The sequence below is a fragment of the Poecilia formosa genome, unplaced genomic scaffold (genome assembly GCF_000485575.1).
Source record: "Poecilia formosa unplaced genomic scaffold, Poecilia_formosa-5.1.2 Scaffold100, whole genome shotgun sequence".
Taxonomy (NCBI): Eukaryota; Metazoa; Chordata; class Actinopteri; order Cyprinodontiformes; family Poeciliidae; genus Poecilia; species Poecilia formosa.
This window is the reverse complement of record NW_006800039.1, coordinates 814,204-833,346: the sequence shown is the minus strand read 5'-3', so window position 1 is coordinate 833,346 and position 19,143 is coordinate 814,204. Positions and strand designations below refer to the sequence as shown.

General features: G+C 38.7%; 1 protein-coding gene across 1 annotated transcript in view; it reads left to right on the top strand.

Annotated features, from left to right (window-relative positions):
• The window catches only part of nedd4l (NEDD4 like E3 ubiquitin protein ligase), a 30,174-nt gene extending 12,187 nt beyond the window's left edge, over positions 1-17,987 (top strand). Inside the window, exons 6-23 of the mRNA XM_016674747.1 lie at positions 2,978-3,123; positions 3,918-4,109; positions 6,451-6,648; positions 6,907-6,984; positions 9,535-9,589; positions 10,376-10,434; positions 10,605-10,670; positions 10,919-11,148; positions 11,814-11,935; positions 12,648-12,718; positions 13,031-13,126; positions 13,238-13,311; positions 13,444-13,504; positions 13,686-13,745; positions 13,896-14,003; positions 15,274-15,370; positions 15,772-15,844; positions 15,947-17,987. Of these exons, the coding sequence (XP_016530233.1) occupies positions 2,978-3,123; positions 3,918-4,109; positions 6,451-6,648; positions 6,907-6,984; positions 9,535-9,589; positions 10,376-10,434; positions 10,605-10,670; positions 10,919-11,148; positions 11,814-11,935; positions 12,648-12,718; positions 13,031-13,126; positions 13,238-13,311; positions 13,444-13,504; positions 13,686-13,745; positions 13,896-14,003; positions 15,274-15,370; positions 15,772-15,844; positions 15,947-16,049 (1,889 nt within the window). The 3' untranslated portion in view covers positions 16,050-17,987. The remainder of the gene's footprint in view (positions 1-2,977; positions 3,124-3,917; positions 4,110-6,450; positions 6,649-6,906; positions 6,985-9,534; positions 9,590-10,375; positions 10,435-10,604; positions 10,671-10,918; positions 11,149-11,813; positions 11,936-12,647; positions 12,719-13,030; positions 13,127-13,237; positions 13,312-13,443; positions 13,505-13,685; positions 13,746-13,895; positions 14,004-15,273; positions 15,371-15,771; positions 15,845-15,946) is intronic.
• Positions 17,988-19,143: the final 1,156 nt, after the last annotated feature.

Here is a 19,143-nt window from a genome sequence, read left to right as displayed (position 1 = left end):
AAAAACATGTTTTTTCTTGTTTTTTTTTGTTTTTTTACCTCCCTCAGTCCTGGGAGCTCATCAACGAAGAGGATCCCAACGACAGCTTGGCCCAGTCTCTGCCCGCTCCCTCCTCCGTTTTGACCCCGCAGCACTCGCCGACGCCTGCTGCCCAGGAGTTCTCTGAAGACCTAAGTCTGAGGCTGTCAATCGCCCCCGAAACGAACGGTGAACTGCCAGGGCCCAGCTCCTCTCTGGTAATCCGAATTTTGTTTTATCTTTTTTTTTATTTTTTTCATCTGAGCCCAAATTATTGCTCAACGCTGATTAACGGTGTTTTGCTTTCCAACCAGATGAATTTGCTGCTGGTTACTTGTTCTTTTCCAGCTAACATTTTGCCCGTTGTCCTCCTTACTTTAAACAGAGCCAGCTGTCAAACAGACTCCGGTCTTCAAGTATGACAGATGGTGTCAGTGATCAGGCCCAGGCACCTCCTCTAACGGTACATATATCTAAAGTCTTACATTTCCTGCATCTTCTTCCTTTTGTTTCCCTTTCTCTCCTTGCTCCCTAACTTGGTCTCCCGATTAACATGTCTGATTCCTGTGGATGCACCATCTGTCTATTCCTTCTCTATCCCTCTTGTTTTAGCCTTCTTCATATGAGGGGAGTTGTGACATATTCTCTCTTAAAATTTAATCTCTCTCTACCTTACTGCAATCTTTCTATCTTTATAGGGTAACCACACCTCGTCCTATGCACTCGTGGCTGTATTTTTTGTGATTCATGTGCACCTGTGTTCGTTTGTGTGGTGGAGGTCTTGGTGGTGCAGCAGTGCACCAGAAGTGGGAGCACAGATTGAGGGCAGCAGCAGTAATTCATCCTCTGAGTCACATCATCAGTGATGATTTGGTTTAACAAACTGTCATATGGTCTGAATCAGATGTCGGCCGCGAAGTTGAGTCACAGCGTTTAGATTTTGCTTCGTCAGACCAGTAAAAAGTACAAGTGCAGATGTCGGTTTTGCTCATAAATTAGGATGTGCTTTATAGGCTGAGGTGCAGTTATGGAAGAACCAGAGGAAATGTTTGTTTTGGTGTAGAGAGCATTGGGTTATGTTGGGGGAACCAGTCATTCTGTGGAAAAAGTACACCGCTGAATAACTTGAGTTGAGATATTTTTTGTCTGCTTACGCTGTTGAGTGATGCTTAACTTTCCAACAAAAAGGCACTGGCTTAAGTAATCCTCACTGCTTATTAATTGCTATTAATTGCATTTATAGATTTCACTGAATGTAGCTACAAAAATGCTGCAGGAGTAACATACTAATCTGAGATGATTATAGAGATTTTGTGCATCAACAGTTTGTGTCATAGGGTTTAATGTGGCTTTGTGTCAAAGAAGCTAATATGTAGATCTGGGGTTGTTGGTCCAAATCTCTCTTGAATCATTTGAGGTTTCCAGCAGTCTGCTGAAGTTCTGGGAATACCTGTCCTATAAGTGAACGGTCACAGTCAGATGCATCTTTCTGTCTCATTTTTGCTTGCATTTCTTCTGATTTTTTATTTTATTTTATTTTTTTACGTGCCAGACTTTTCTTTTTATGTTTAATTTTCTGAATACAGAATCGGTCAAGCTTTTTTGTGTTGGCACATAAAATCACTTTTCTGCTCTAACATCTTTTAAACACTTCATTTTTCCCTGATTAGTGTGACTTTAGTTTACTTTTCAGACCTGATTAGAGAAACTGTACTGGCGCCGAGTAAAATGCCACTCCTCAGGGAAAATGTGTTCTTCCTTTTTAACTGAAAAATAAACCACAGTTGTAAACCATCTTTCAAACATAGTCCATTGTGTCAATTACTCCCTGCACTTTCAAAGCCTCTGCACTTTGTCACCTTGGCCCATAATCAAATAAGTCCTTTTGTTTTCTGCCAATCCTCACCTCTCTTTGAGAATCAATCCCCCTTCTTTATCCACCCACTCTCCTTCACCCATGCCCAAGTTTTTCCCCCCTCCTTCACTTTCCGTCTGCCTATAGAAACAAATTGTGAACTAAAGACCCTGTTCCCCTGTTGTCTACCACCAGCAGGGTCCCCAGACCAGAAGAACAAGAGCTCAAACTGTGTCAGGTGGTGAGGAGCCCATGGTAATGCCTCAATTCATGTTCAGTTTAAAGCATCAGTCAAACACCTCCTTATTTCCCCCTGTGCAAGATGGACTGTTTTTCCTTTTGCAAGCAACCCATTAAGACTGAACTTCTGCAGAGCAAAAACATGACTTCTAGGCATTAATTCTTACAAAGTGCATAAAACAGCAACGCACACGTTCTTCCTGAAAGGGGGAGAAGTTTATAAGCAGTACTTCCTGGTGGAGGACTTCATCAAGGCCTTTTATCGTAACTGAATAACTTCTTTCTTTGTTGGTTCCCCTATTGCGGATCAGATAACAGTTTGTCTCTGGTGCAAAGTGGCATCACTGTGCGTTATGGGATCTGAATGAAGGGGAAAATGTGGACCATGTTTTAGTTTTCTTTCGTTTCACGATTGGGTGCTACTCTTTGTTGACCTGTAACATACAATCCTAAAAAGTTACATTAAAGTTTGCGATTAAACAGAATCAAATGCCAAAGATAATTAATAGATAGGAATTTTTTTTTACTCTTTTAGGAAAGGCAACACTTTTATTCTTTTAACACAACAGATTTGATCTCTGTTTGTGTTCAGATGTGTGACTTCATCAGTTTTTCCTTTTATCAATGTTTCTTACTTATTTGGCTTGTCAGGAATATCAAATGTGTTTTTCTGACAAAAAGAAAAAAGAAAAACTAACAAATTGTGACTTTATTCAAAACAACACTCTATCAATTTTCAACTGTATTTTTATTTTATTTTATTTTTTTTAACAATGAATGAATTAACATTCCCTGCACATGCTTTTGGGTTTTTGAAGCCTCCGCTGATGAGCTGTTTTTTTGGTTTGCTCTGTCTCTCCACACTCGATCAGTCCCCCTCGGCAGCTTCCTACACCCTGACCACCCCCGGCCTGCCCCCCGGATGGGAGGAGAGGAAGGACGCCAAGGGAAGAACTTATTACGTCAATCATAACAACCGCACCACTACTTGGACTAGGCCAATTGTGCAGGTACAGCGGGTCTGAGGGCTGGCTTTCAGGCCGGCCATATGCATGGGACTGGACCGACTCGGTTCCTGTTGTGGCGTTTGTCCCTTTGTCCTCCTCTGTTCTTCTCTGTGCAACCTTCAAACACAAGTCTCCTTTCCTGTCGTTCCTTCTGTCTGACTTCCTGCTTTGTTCCACTCTAATGTTTGTCTTCCTTCTCCTGTCCAGCATTTTGCTTGACTGCAGTGCATCTCTGTATTGGTCGGTCCCAGCATGGATGTGTAACTACCGCTCTTTACTCCCTTTCACCACCTCTGCTCCGTTTTTCTGTCTGAACTCGCAGTGAGACCAATACTGAGGGACTCGGTGTGCTTTTGCTGCTCATGTCTCTCCTTCTAATATCAACTTTTTCCAATAAAAACTACAACAAAGAAATAACAAAACACAAAAAGAAAGCGATCACCTGTCTCATACATGTTCATTGTCTCTTCCTTTTGTGAAACTCGTTTATTTGCTGTTTTTACTCAGACAGAGAAGATGAAACATTTGCCTCCATTTTCTTGTTGGAAACTCAGTTTTTGCTGTTTGTCTTTTTTTAGCAAGCCATAACTCATTCTTTCCTCTCGGGGCCCAAATGACTCTTGCTTTTTTTGAGATTTTCAGGAACTCATTTCCTGAGTGTAAAGTTGGCACCCCAGACTACCCCAGTGCAGACAGGCGTGTTTAACAAGATGCTCCATGATTCATTCTGTCAGGCAACATCTCTTCCTTGAAATCCCAACCCCACTTAACCTCAGAGGTGCTGTTTTCACCAACAGCTGACTGAAGACGGAGCCAGCACCTCAGCAGCAGCAGCAGCAGTAGCATCAGGGTCTGCCTCAGCCCTGGTACCCGCTTCCACCCCTTCCTCCTCCTCTTCCAATGCTTCCAACCACCACCTCCATGAGCCCCAAGTCCGACGACCTCGTAGCCTCAGCTCTCCCACTGTCACCCTTTCCACCCCTTTGGAGGTGAGAATTAGCAACCTCTACTAACTTCTATCCTCTTTGTTCTCCCTTATCCTCCATTTTTTTAAATTTCTCCACCACCCCTGGAGTCACATTTGTCAAATTGTAGCACCCCTGCTGTTTGTACTTTGTACTACCTCTGTTGTCCGATTGGATAGGACATAGTATTCTCCTGTAAGATTTCAACAAGTTGCGGCAGCCTTTTTGCTATTTTGGTGTCATCTCTCTGAATCAAATCCTGACACTTGAGCTGTCCTGGTCTGTTCAATAGAAAATCTGAGCTGGTTGTTACAATATGAGTAGGCCTGTCGTAATGCATTTTGCTGGACGAAAAATTGTCCAGGAAATTATTGTGAAAAATGATAATGTTCTAAATCCATTTTTAAAGGATATAATGATATTGGTATAATAATGCAACTTTGTCATTTCAAAGAGTAATTTTGTAAAGAACACAACAGTGGAACTGGAAGACATTTTTAAAAATAAAAAACAATTAAATAAAATGCTAATAAAAACCACACACAACCAAAATCATAAATTAAATTGATTATGATGTTTCTTTAAGCACAGTGGGCCTTTAAAAACATTTACAATCAAGCTCATTTTAATTGTTAATGTTTGTTGATTTATTGCTTATTGCAACAGGCAGAAACATATTCTTGGTACTACAAATTAATAAGTGAATTTATAAATGTAGAGATCTATTTGTGGAAAAGTGACCCTGACATGTATTGCATATAAGACATCTAGACATACAACTTCTGACATAGCTGTAGTAAAATACCAAATGCATTCATTTCTCTGAATGGATGTTCTGAAAAAACAAAACAAAAAAAAACATTGATTTTTCATTAGTTTTCACTGACATTATGCTGAAACAGAGGAATTTATTTTGTGGATTTTTAAACTTCTTTTCCTGAGGTGCTAATAAACAACTCTGGCCTTTCATTTCTACATGTTAAACTTGCACTTATATAAATTATGTTGCTGCTGATTCTTCACAAACTTGAGACAGAGTTTATTGTTCATTATTTATTTTTGGACATTTGAAATGATTGCTTGAGCTCTTAATGTTTTATATAGTAATAAAAACCCTGAATGTTTAAAGTTACTTTGTCCTGGCAACCATATAGTCACAACAACTTGCTCCCATGAATCCAGTTTTTTTATTTTATTTTTTAACTAGTTGAAGTTTGTTAATAATCGGCTCTGACGGTTAACGTGTGAAACACCTGATTCTTCAAGTTAACTATTTAAATTTCACCGTCGTATTTTGACCTTTTTTAATATTTTTAGATATACCGTTTCTTATTAGTGCAGCTGGAGGCAAGAAATGTTCCTGTGATGAAGTTACTTTGAATATTATAAACTCATTATGCTTTGAGGACCAGAAATGTCGAGGAAACATGCATAGCTAATTAACATCAGCACACCTTTTTGCCCACCACCGCTGTTCACAGTTTCGCTCATTGCTGAAAATCATCTGCTGCCAACTAGGGAGGAGACCTGGAAAAAGTTTAATTAAAGCGTGTGGCTAATAATAAACTAGAGGAAGTTAAAGGAAATAAAACGCACTCTCTGAGATTGGTGTAATTACAACTTAAAGTGAAGGTGATTTAATTAATTGAGCTTTTCTGTTCCTCTCATGTAAAAAAAAAAAAGAGATGAGCGACACTGACTGGAGACAAAGTAATTACTAATATTCAGTAGCTATAACATGGATAGATACAATCTTAAGTGGTTTAAGGTGCACTATGTCATGTTTTTAATGCTTGTTCTCTGCTTTTTTTTTGTTTTGTTTTGTTTTGTTTTTTTAAATTTTTAGTCCACTTCTCTGTATTAACTATAGAAATGGATTTTCCTGGTCACCAGAAATAAATGAGGGGGGGAGGAGAAAAATCACCGGTTTTCTTTAAATTAAGTTGCATTGTATTGGAAATTGATCAAAGTGGATTTTCTGGGCACTTTTTTTTATAATTATTGACAAGTTTGCAGCATTGGTGACAACTTGGTCCCTTTATGTGAGATGGGACTGAAAATAAAAACCCATTCTAATATATTTATATGATGGGAAAAATTCTCATTCTCTTTTCACATTTCTGGGTTTAAATGTGGTTATTTGAAAGTTTGTTTGCTTTTTAAGCAGAAGATGAAGGCAGTCTCTGTACAGAATGTCCTGTTTGCTGCCATTAAACATTCCTGTTGTCGTGTCAAAGTGTTAGTCATCTAAATCCATTGTCAGCTTTATGTCCTCCGTTTCTGCTTTTATCAGTTTGAGTGACTGATTTACGAAACTTTTTTCCCCCCCGTTTTCTTTTTTTCTTTTTTCTTTTTTTCCACCCAGGGTGCCAACAACATCCAGGTGCGGAGGGCGGTGAAAGACACCCTCTCCAATCCGCAGTCTCCTCAGCTGTCTCCGTACAGCTCCCCAAAATCACAACACAAGACCCAGCAGAGCTTCTTGCCCCCGGGCTGGGAGATGAGGATAGCCCCTAATGGACGGCCTTTTTTCATCGACCACAACAGCAGAACCACCACCTGGGTGAGCTAACACACTGCTGCTTTTGTATCTTCACATTTCTCTAACATCTAAACACACAACAACAAAGGTTAGCTTTGTTCACAGTGACATCTAGTGGTGGAAAAGGCAATTAAAATATGACTGCTGCATGAGAATCAAGCTTTTCTGATTTTATATTTTATTTTTTTCTGATTTTATGTGTTTTTAATGTCTAATATTTTATTAAAGAAATTGATAGTGAGATATTAGTTTTATCAAAAATGTTTTGTCTCTTCTCAGGAGGATCCCAGGTTGAAATATCCCGTCCATATGAGGAATAAGAACTCAATGGAACCTGGTGAACTTGGTCCCCTTCCTGTAAGTCCTCCCACAGATTGATATGTCTTTGCTCTTTCTGAGTTACAGCATCCATTGCTTTTACTAGCACCCTGGTTACGTTGTGTGAAGCCTTGACTGAAAGTCTGTTGTTTTTTTTGAGAAGCATAATGCCAGACTGAACTTTTTTTGTGTGGATAAAAACAGTCCCATATATATAGGCATGGTTTTCACAGATAAACTGTATACCATCCCCCAAGCATTTACAGTTATACAACTTCCTTTAGTCACTCAATTATTTCCTAAAAGATGAAGAAAGATTGAAAGAGGAGGTTCAAACTCTTAAGTTGTCCAGGGTCAACTCTTATACACTCTCCTGTACAGCTTATGCGCTACGTAAGAGATGCAGGTCTGAAAAAGCTAATGGTGCTTTGTGCCTCAACGAGGTTTCTAGTGAGAGAACGAGTCCCGCAGCATAACAGAACCTACACCTCTCTTGTACTGGGCGAATATTAGCTTTTCACATATTCATCCTTTGTTTTGCCAAAGCTCATTTTTAGTATCACCTGACTGAAGCATGTTTCTAGTGAAATTCCCAGTAGTCTTGCAAAAACCATGTTTCCAATTTTGATGGTTCTTCTGGCATTTCCTCTGGACAACTGCTTAGTTACGAAAGATAACTACTTCACTCAATCACAATGTGAGGTAAAGACTTTGAGTGGCCAATATTTCAATAAAATTTGCTATCCTTATTTTGTTCATTTTTCATTTATTGTGGAGACTTGGTGAAAGCTAATTTCTACTAAAAGCTGTGGAAAAGTTAATATGGGTCCTGGTTCTGCTTTGTCACAGTTCCAGTTGTTTTAAAGGTTTTACTGTAGAGAACAGTAATAAAACATTTTTTCATTGCCTTTGTTAGAGGTGCCAGTTACTTTGAAAATGGTGATTTTTGTAATGATAATAATTTGGATATTTTTTTTTCTCCAAATGTAAGACATTTACGTTATAAATGTATCTTAAGTGTAGCATTAGTACACATTTTTATAAGGGGGTTGGGGGAGGGCAATAACTATACAGAGTATTTGTATAAAACTTTTGGTACACTACATTTTTTTTTTGTCTAACCTAAAAGTTGATTGAAAATCAATAACTTGGAATCGATCTTTTTTTTTAAAGACATTTGTACAGTTTTATTTAGCCCATTGCCATGGTCTAAGTTTGAATTTAAAGACACCAATGTGGATTGGATATGCTAGAACCCATTAACACAGATTTGCGTATGTACTCGGTCAGAAACTTTACAGCTGTGATCTGTCCAGGTTCTTTTGAGTATCCTGCCGTTTACGTATTGTATTGCTTTTTGTAAAATCTTAAATCCAGCTTGTCATTTGGGTTGATGGGTAAAGATTACTTATGGATAATGATGTTAAGAAATGAAGAGTTCATAAGTTTGTATATCTCACAGGCTTTTTACGATGTGTGTGCGTGTGTGTGTGTGTTTGTTTTCTTTCTCTTCTTTCCATTCTGATGGATCTAATGTTTCTTCTGCACCTGGCCATATGTGTTTGGCAGAACCTACCAGAGGAGGTTGGTTGATGCCTTCCTCCCCTCTGCCTGCCTGCCTTACCTGTCTGATCAATCGCCTGCAGACAGCCTTCCAGATTTTTCTTTGTTTTTTTTCCCCTGGTTCTTTCTCTTCTTTTCTCTCTCATGACCGGCATGGATGGATTGTACCTATATCCTTTCAGTATTTTAGTATTTTTACCCCCACTTTGTCTTTTTCTATCAGCGCCATCCATGCACCACCACTACACCTTTTTTATTTTTATTTTTTTTAAACAATAAGTTCAGAGCTCCAAAATTAATCATTATCCTGGGATTTGCTCCATGTTTGTGACCCTGTATTGGCATCCGAGGGACAAAGGCAAGATTTTTGAGCGAAAATGCAAACAGAGGAGCTGATTAAAGGAGGAAGGAAAGTGAAAAAAGGCAAGAACTTTTGAGAGCAGAAATGTATTAGAGAGAAAGTAACGGGCTAGTGTGCTGCATGTGTTGACAGCTTTTGTTTGGCCCCCCCGACTCATGTAGCAGCCGCATTATTAGGAAAAACAAAAAACATGCATCCCGTAGCAACATCCTGATCAACTCTGTTCCTTTCTCCTGTCATCACTTTAAATCTACCCCAACTGTTTGACTGCCTGATCGCTGGTTGTCTTACGAGCGTGTCCGGCCCGGGACTCCGTACACCGAGTGCTCACCGTGTCAGTGGTGGTACGCTGGCGTGTACCAGTTTCGATGAGTTCAATTTATTTATGTTGTGGTCAAAACCCCTGCCCTGCCTTGCTGATGCGTCCAACTCAAATAGGGCAGGAAATCCTTTTATTTCTCTTGCTGTGTGTCTGATTGAGCTTGCCTCACCTGCAGTGCTGTGATCTCAGTGTTTTGACCTTTTTGACCATCTGGCTAGCTCAATTCGAACAACAATCAAGAAGGAAAAATAAATGGATGAATTAAAATGACTATTTGAGCTTGTGTAATGGTGTCGTCTAATAATCGCGTCGCTCATTTTCCGCCTCTCGCTTCTTTTTCCAGCCCGGATGGGAGGAGAGGGTTCACACAGATGGACGCACTTTCTACATTGACCACAGTAAGATTCTTATCACTATTTTATTTACTCATTTTTCTATTCTTTTCCAGAATTGTTTTGTCTTTAGATCATCAAATATACCCGACGTAGATTTTGAACAAAATCTGAAAAAATTGCATTTGTATTAAACCCCCTTTACTTAAATATCTAAAGAATCAATTCTCTTCCACTTTTGCCTCTGCAGAAAGAAAGTCCATCTTTGTATAATCTCAGCTTCAATGCATTTGTTCTCTGAAGGCCTCAGGTATTTGTTAGAGAACATTAGTGAGCAAACGGCATCACAAGAATCAAGGAGAAAGTTGATACAGAGATGAGGTAGAAACATCCATTGGCAGGAATCCTTTTAAGAGTGGCAAGAAGAAATCAGTTGTTGACAAAAAGCCACAAACAACAAATATTTGGAATATGAGACCGAATTTGAGTCCCATTTCTAACTTCGCTCCGTGTTTCACTAACAGAATCGCCTCAGTGTGATCATAGTTGGGTCATGCAGAGTCGATTCCCATAGTGAAACACCTCACTCTGCTATCAAAGGACCAGGGATTACGCTAAGTAGCACAACATTTTTCGGACTATATGCTAAATCCTACCTGAACACCTCTCTCTGAACATACATGATGATACGTGGTGGTGCATCATGTTGTGGGAATACTTTTTTTTTTTAATTAAGGAGGTATAAATATCCCTGCAAGGCATGGGAAGGAAGTCATGTGGGAGTTTTATTTGCTCTGTCTTAAGTCTGAACCGATATTTAAAAAAAAACATATTCCTGCCTATTTCACACAGATACAAAGACCACTCAGTGGGAGGACCCCCGTTTACAGAGTCCGGCTATCACGGGACCCGTGAGTTACTTTGCGTCTTATAAATCTTCTTGCTCATAGATCACAACAGCGTTCGCTTACGATAGACTGCAGATTTATCTGACGCACTATTTTCAGCCTCATCGGGAGATGAATCGTTTTATCTGTAAGTCAGTTCTTAGACGTTTTTTTTTTGTTTGTTTTCTTTGCAGGCTGTTCCCTACTCCAGAGAGTTCAAGCAGAAATATGACTACTTCAGGAAGAAATTAAAGAAACCGGTAATAAGCGAGTCCTTCCCTTGTGTCGTTGGTGTCTTGCAGACGTTTAGTAGAATGGATCTGAATTTAGCCCAAACCCAAAAAACTACTATTTGCTTAGGAAGCTGCCTTTATAGGAATAGACTGGCTTCCATTGCCAAGTTCCATTAAAAGTTATGGTTCCTAATGCCATACCCACACTATTATTTCAAAAAGCCTCCATTCTTTCTGTTGACAGCCGAGACATTGGCTGTTTTGTGCTTTTCCAGGCAGATATCCCCAACCGCTTTGAGATGAAGCTACACAGGAACAACATCTTCGAGGAGTCCTACCGTCGAATCATGTCCCTGAAGAGGCCGGACGTTCTAAAAGCACGATTATGGATCGAGTTTGAATCAGAGAAAGGACTGGACTACGGCGGCGTGGCCAGGGAGTGGTTCTTCCTCCTGTCTAAGGAGATGTTCAACCCCTACTACGGCTTGTTTGAGTACTCTGCCACGTAAGCCTCATCTTGTTTGTGTCGACCGGTTCTATTACGAAAAACCATCAACTCCTAGTGACAACGCGGCTCACAGGATACAGTCTTGTGTAAAGCTGCGATAGCGCCATAGTGGGATTAAAAATAACCTCCTTTGCTCGTGCGTTGGGGAGACGAGGTGTACCAATACTCCCTGCTGTTCTTTCTCCCCCACCCCCATGAGACCTGTGAAGGCTTCCTTAGACTATGATTAACCTTTCCTCGTATTCAAAAAGCCATCCTGGAGCAAACGTTTCCCACAAACAGGATCATAAAAGTGCCATATGTTCTGTTCCCTTTCTTGGCACCATCATCACCTTGCAATGACGCAGCTCTGCCTCTTTTGTACGCAAGTGCTGTTGAATAACAAAGAGGCCGTAAAAACCAACTGTTCTTGGAAAACAAAAGTGTAATCAAACATTGAGGCTTTAAATTAAGTGTTTTAGTTGCTTATCAAGTCTTCTTTCGTGCCTGAGTTTTAATATGAGAGCAAACAGAAACGAGTTTTTTTCCCCCAGTTTGTCTCTTCTCCAACCAATGAGAAGTTAATGTAAAGATGTAGTGATGTCATCCTGTTTGTTTGATTGACGTAATTTTAAAAACTTGTATAAACATGTATTTTTTTTTCCCCTTTTGTCTCTGTCCAGGGACAACTACACTCTCCAGATCAATCCTAACTCTGGCCTCTGCAATGAGGATCACCTTTCCTATTTCAAGTTCATCGGGCGTGTGGCGGGAATGGCTGTGTTTCATGGAAAACTCCTGGATGGTAGTGATTCTATAGCCTCTTTATGATCTAATTTCCCTTTGCAATTGTTTCTTTTTTTTATCACTGACACAGAAGCCAGTTAAAATTAGGAAACGGCCTACACTAGATGTTAGATTAAAACCTTATTAAAATGGTCATAGTCAACACAATAAAAATCACTGAAACATTCATAAGTTGCAGTAATTTAGTTCTCGCATTTTATGAAATGTATACAATCTGATGTCTTAAAGTCTTTTTTTTTCTTCGGTTAATTAGAAGGACTTTCCACTTACAGCTAATGAAACTAGGCATTGAAGGTTAGAATAATACATCAGAACATTTTTAAAAACACACTTTTGAAAAAGCAACATGGGCTTATTCAAAAGTAGACCTTTTTGTCTGCGCTGATTAACATACTTCTGGAAGAATGGTCAAAAATCCTTCCACAAAGAGTTTATGCTGCTATGGTTGCTAAGGGGAGTGAGCCAACATGATGTCGCACCCTTTACATCAGTTTCGTGTTGCGGATGATTGATTGTTTTACTGTTTTAATGTGGCTATAGAACATTATGTTGTGACAAACTTGTCTCATAAACCTATAAAAGGGCTTACAAAAACCTAAAACCTTTGCTCTGAACATCATAAACTTTAATGAGTAGGGTTTCAGCGACTTTCTGAAAAATAACGTGCATGACCTATGAGGAAAATTAAACATTTTCTTTTGTCCTTGCAGGTTTTTTCATACGTCCATTTTACAAGATGATGCTGGGGAAACAGATATCGCTTAAGGACATGGAGTCTGTGGTAAGATGTTTTTTCTTTTTCTTTTTTTTTTTCCTAAAATCTGGGCAATTGAGCAACTCTCCAATTTTGAGTAAAACTACTTAATTAAGATACTGTAATTAAGTACAGAAATTAAGTGCTAAAGAAAAAATTTTACACGGTAAAACCCAAATGGTAGATATCTAAAATTTCAGATCTGACGGGGGTTGTACTTTGTTCTTATCATTACTATAAATCTGGCACAAATGATTTATTGCAATAAAAAAAAATTATTTGATATTTGACCTAATAAATGAAATTAAAAGCCTGACACGTATGCTGGTTTCCCCACAGGACAGTGAATACTATAACTCCCTAAAGTGGATTCTGGAAAATGATCCCACAGAACTGGACCTGAGGTTTTGTATTGACGAGGACAACTTTGGACAGGTGAGCAGATATCTGACACCATTTTTATGCATTATTGTTCTGAATACCATCCTTGTCGATACACAATCAGGGTTGTTTTAGCTTTCGTCTGGTTTTTGTGTTGTTCCTCAGACATATCAGGTTGACCTGAAGCCCAGCGGTTCAGACATGGTGGTCACCAATGAGAACAAGAAAGAATACATTGAGTGAGTTCTTCTTGTTGTTTTCTTTTAAGATGACTGTTTAAAGTTAGTATGTCCATTGTTTCTTTTTTCTTTGTTAATATGTTAGAAAATATGTCATTTTCTAACATATTTTAATTATCTTCCATCTGTTAGCTTGGTCATCCAGTGGAGGTTTGTCAACCGGGTCCAGAAGCAGATGAATGCCTTCCTGGAGGTATTTTTGTGTAGTTATTATAAAGTTCCACAAGGGGGCAGTGTTGCTTTTTTAAAAAATGTTTATTTTTTGTAAAGGACGTGGATATAAACTGCATTACTCATTTTCATCTGATTTTGTTACCTTTTTAAAATATTAGTTTTGGTTTGATTCTCTTGTTGTAACTGTTTTTAATTTTCAGGGATTCACTGAGCTCATTCCAATAGATTTGATCAAGATCTTTGATGAAAATGAACTTGAGGTATGGACATCTTAAAAACTTAACATTTGTGTTTTTTATTTTCTTTTATCTTATGATAGAGCAACACCCTGGTCATTGTCAGTAAGCTTTAGATACAATGATTTCCTGCCTTTACGTCTCTTTTCTCCCTCCCTCTCTGTTCCTGTGAAGCTGCTCATGTGTGGCTTGGGCGACGTCGACGTTAACGACTGGAGACAACACACGGTTTACAAGAACGGCTACTGTCCCAACCATCCGGTGATCCAGTGGTTCTGGAAGGTTTGTTAGACTCCCACAGGTGGACAGAACGTCACATACTAAAATCAAACAAACAAAAAAAATTCAATAAAGAAATACTCACGTAAAAAAAAAAATTGATCTAATAATTTGATTTGAAATACTACATTTATTGAAATATACCAGAGCACAAAGATAAACAGATATCTGATGGAAACTTTTTTTTTAAAAGTCAGTTCAGGATAACAAATCTGTCAATTCTGACTGGATTTAACTGAATTGCATTTTTATTTGAATGTATTTGGACATAGTTAGGCTATATTTAGTATGCTTTGATTAGATTTTTAGCATTGTACTCTGAGATGAGTGAGTTATACGCTACCAGAATGCTGCTGATCCAATAGCGGTATTGAAAGCAGAAGAGTTTTAATACCAATAGTTGCTGTGAAATATATATTTTCCTAAAATTTTGCTCTTTTTTTTGCATTTTTAATAATGTTGAAATGGGTCCTCTGAGGTTTTATTTCAATTTCCTTTAGGTGGCTTGGGAAAAAAAAAAAAAAAGATTTTCTGTTTGGGAGTTTTGTCATTGTTTTCCTACTTAATTCTTACCTGTGACTCTTTTAGTCATAAAAAGCTACTGAACATAAATGCTGATAAGTCCCTGTTTTGCCAATAGGATACAGAGTTATAATCACTTAGACCAACAGACAAGAAAACTAACTGAGATGATGGTCGCTAGTTTTCCTGAACCCACAGTGAATTGGCTCTATCCTGCCTTAAGATGCCATTTTACTTTATTTTCCTTTTCCTATAAACAATTATCTGGTTTCCCTTGAATACCCTTTCATGCAGTCTCGTAATGTTTTTTTTTTTTTTGCAAAAAGGTTAGTACTGAGGATGAGCATGAAAACGAAGCTGGTTCCAGGCGTGTTCCTGTGTGTTCGACCTGCCAGATCAAAGTCTGTTTGGAAGAGCGGGCTTGTTTGCTCTGATGAAACACGCCGAAAGTATTACATGCCCCAGATATTATCTTAACGTACTCGCACACATCAAACACTCTCCCGTTTGAATTTGTTCTGTTGCTTTTTGGTTTTTGTAAGGACACTTTGACATCATTTAATATCCCAGGCCTTGGGCATCGAAACGCTCCCCGAGTCTGACTTGAGCTTCTGTCTTTCACACACAAATAACAATTCTGAACCTTAAAAGGGCGAATTTACGTACGTCAATAATAAATACTCAGTTAACAAAAAAAAAAAATCTGTAAACTGTTTCATTGAGAGAGTTTTTGTGTCCTCTCTCTCGGTAGGTTGTCCTGTTGATGGACGCTGAGAAGAGAATCCGACTCCTCCAGTTTGTTACGGGAACGTCGCGGGTGCCGATGAATGGCTTCGCTGAACTTTATGGTAAATGTGTTCTGAAAAGATGAGTTTTTTCTTCTTTTCTTTTTTGTTTCATTCAAAGGTTGTTTTGAAACTCTAGTTGCCATTTTGGATGTCTGAAGTGACTGTCAGACCTTCCACTTATAGCCTAACAATCCAACTTGTGTCACGGCAAAAAAAAATACATGCCATTTACTTACTAGCACAAAATGTTGCAAAGAAATTTTAGAAAAATGTTAAAGTTTATAATGATAAACATTTGCCTAAAACTTTGTGGTAGAAAAAACGTTAATGCCCAGTTTGGTTTATTCATTTTAATATAACAAATACAAGTTACTGTGTCTATTTCAATATATGTATAAAACAAACAGATATTTTGTCAACATGTTTGCCTTTTTATGGATATTCATCTTTTTTCGCTTTAGGTTCTAATGGCCCTCAGCTCTTTACAATTGAGCAGTGGGGAACACCAGATAAGCTACCGAGAGCTCATACGTGGTACGCCACCTCCGCACATAACGCGTTGAAGAATTTTATTTTATTTATTTCTATCTTTTACCATAAATCTATCTTTCCCCCGTCCCCCTTTCTTCTTCTCAGTTTTAACCGCCTGGATCTGCCCAGCTACGAATCCTTCGAGGACCTGAGAGAGAAGCTCCTCATGGCGGTGGAGAACGCTCAAGGCTTCGAGGGAGTCGACTAAAGCGCACCTCCCTCCCCTCCCCCCTCTCCGACTCTATCCAGCAACAACCAATAGCAAAAGAAACGAAAGCGAATCCCCAGGGACGTGAAGCCAGCTGCTTGTAGCAGTTTTTGTGCGAGCATGTTGTACTGTTAACGCCTGACCGTGAGCCGCCTCCACTGCATGGTGGTTTAAAGACTGTACAGCAACTTTGTCGAGCCAATATGCCTACGTGTTTCTATCTTTACAGTGCGGGATGGGTCACTCCTTTTTTCTTTTTTTTTTTTTTTAAGATGCTGGGAAGAGAAAAGGGAGCATTGCACTGCCTCAGTTCTGAGATGTCTTATCTGCGGGCTTGATCGACAGGAAAAAAATAAATAAAAATCACCCACACAGCAGGATTCCCTGAGTCCAGCATTTCTTCCCCTTTCTCCCCCATCCTGTGAATATCTACACTGCTGGAAAATACAGATGCATTTCAGTAGCTCTACTATAGCACAGTGTTTGATCCCCTTTCAGTGGAGAGCTCTTAGCATGGCCTTAATCTGGCTCCCACATGCACTACTTCTCCTAAGAAGCTGCAAAGGCACTACGTTCTTAGATCTTATTCAAATATTTAACCCAACACCAGGTTACCTTAGGAATGCTAGCCAATCACATTTCAGGAAATCAGACACACCTCTCCGTAGAGCCTTGTCTGGGTCGTGATCAGATAGCGCTGCTGCAGCCTTTATAAAATAACATTTCTTTTCTTTTTTTTTTTTTTAAAGACACTATGAAGATTTGAATAAGAGTCCATGACAATAAGCCCCGCTATGATTTCCTTTTGTTGTTTTTTTTGTGTTTTTTTTTTAATATATACATAATTTTGTGGTCACGCAACATAATTTCTTTTACTAATCGTTTGTAACTTACAGGAAAATATGGTATGTATTTGTACTGATGAACAATGTTCTTTGCCATTTCAAAAACCACATATGACATGACGTTTGAAGTTCAGTTTCTGGTTCGTTCTGGGGGCAAGAGAAGAGTCCATATCATTTGTTATGGTGATAGCAAATGTGTTTGAAAAAAAAAAAACAAAAAAAAAACATTTTTACTGTAGTGCTTTAAAAGCAGCATGAAACTGTGCGTTGTGTTTGCTTTTGACTACATACTAACTTTGGAAATGTAACTGTTCTCGAGGTCATGAAGGGAAATGTCAAATTGTGGCAAGTTTCTGTGATTAACTTAATGCTCCCCGTGTATGTCGCTGTTCATAATGCTTTAAAATTGTTTTTTTTTTTTTTAGGTTTTTTCTTTTTGTCCAGGGGGAGGACTGCATTTTAAGTTCTTCATGAGATATAAATATGTATGTATTACATTTAACAGAAGTATTACTGATCAACACTAAAATGAAGCCGCGTGTGAGTGAATGTTGGAGTGAAAAGCTGTGATTATCGCTGAATATAGAGCAGCACGTTTCTTACAAAGACAAATGTTTCTCTCTCTCTCTCTCTTTTTTTTAATATTTTCTTCCTTGTCTCTGTTTTTTCTAACACAACTAAACCTAAAGGGCACTTTATAGATCACTCTGAGGTCATGTCGCCTGATTTATGTCTTTTTTTTTTCATTTACTTGAATGTGGTTCTTTCCTTTCTGAGCACTTCCTGGTGCAATATAAATACTCTGTAAATCTGGGCTGCTGCTACGGTAGAAACGGAAGTGAACAAGACACTTCATTTTCTTAAGTTCATATCCTGTTTTGAGCTGTTTCTTGATATTTTCCTCTTGTACGTTTCTTACCCCAGTGATCTCAATTCTGACTGACTCGTTTTTGTTTGTTTTTTTCTTTTTTTTTAAATCAGGTTTTCTTTTCTTTTCTTTTTTTAAATGGATGCTGAGAAATATAATTTTTGTTGATTCCACTACTTTCTGCAACTCTGGTTCATTTAACTTTAAATAAAAATGACACTTCTTATACTGTCTTGTTTAATTAATTAACTTCAGTATCCTCTTTCTTGGACAAGAACTTTTAATTCTTTCTTGATTTTTAATCGCTCTTCATGCTTGCTTGCTTTGTCTACTCCCAAACCAGGTTTGATGTGTTTGGGATGTGTTTGGGATCATTGTTCTTGTGCTGACCACTGAAAATTGGAGACTTTTACTTGAATACTTATGAAGTATTTCTACTCTTGAGTACAATTTTTGGATACTTTATTAGCCTCTGCTCAGAGGCAATAAGTTTGTTTGAAGGAGTTAAAGTGAGGCTTTCAAACCAAAGAACACTGTTTATAAGTGAAGCATGGTGGTGGTGGCAGCATCATGCTCCTAAGACTATTTTGCTGCCAGTGGTACAAACAAATTTCACACTCTAGATGGGTTTTTTTTAATTTAATGCATTCCTGTGTATGCATATACAAAGAGCTGCACATTTGTTTTATTATTAAAAGTACTTGATATTTTTCAATCTGGAAAGGGTTACAAAGCCATTTCTAAGCTTTCTGGGCCTGACAAAGAGCGACTATCCACAAATGGAGAACAAACCGTTTAAACTGGAGTCGCCAGGCGAGTGGAATTACTCCAAGAGACGCTTTCAGACCCTTTTGTCCCCGCCGTCTGTGGACAGTCCGACCTGCAGGCCTCGCCGTCGCTCTTTGCAATCTGCATGCACTTGCACGTGGATCGGTGTGGTGAAGGGACCTCAGTTCATTCACACAGGCAATCTGAGAGTTATCAGCTCCAAGGACGAGCAAATAAAAGCCACCCGGCCTCTCCGGGGACATTTTATCAAGCACTCCTATACTCTCCATCTGGTCACAAACAAATCAAGCGCCAACTTCTCCTTAGACCTGAAACATTTCAACTTCTTAAAACAAAGGGCTAAAATACTTTTTGTTAAATGAAATTCACTTCCTTATAAATGGGTGGATCCTGCTTCATGGCTGTCATATGGTGAACTGAAGCTCAAATTAGCTGATAATCTTAATAATGATGTTTTTCATTTGCAACGTCTCATAAGGTCAATTAAACAATTTCTGGATGAAGATTTTATGGCCAGACAATCATTATGTTTGGAAGTAAGTTTGGGAGAGTCAAACCTAAGATCACAACCAACTGTGAAGCATGGTGGTGG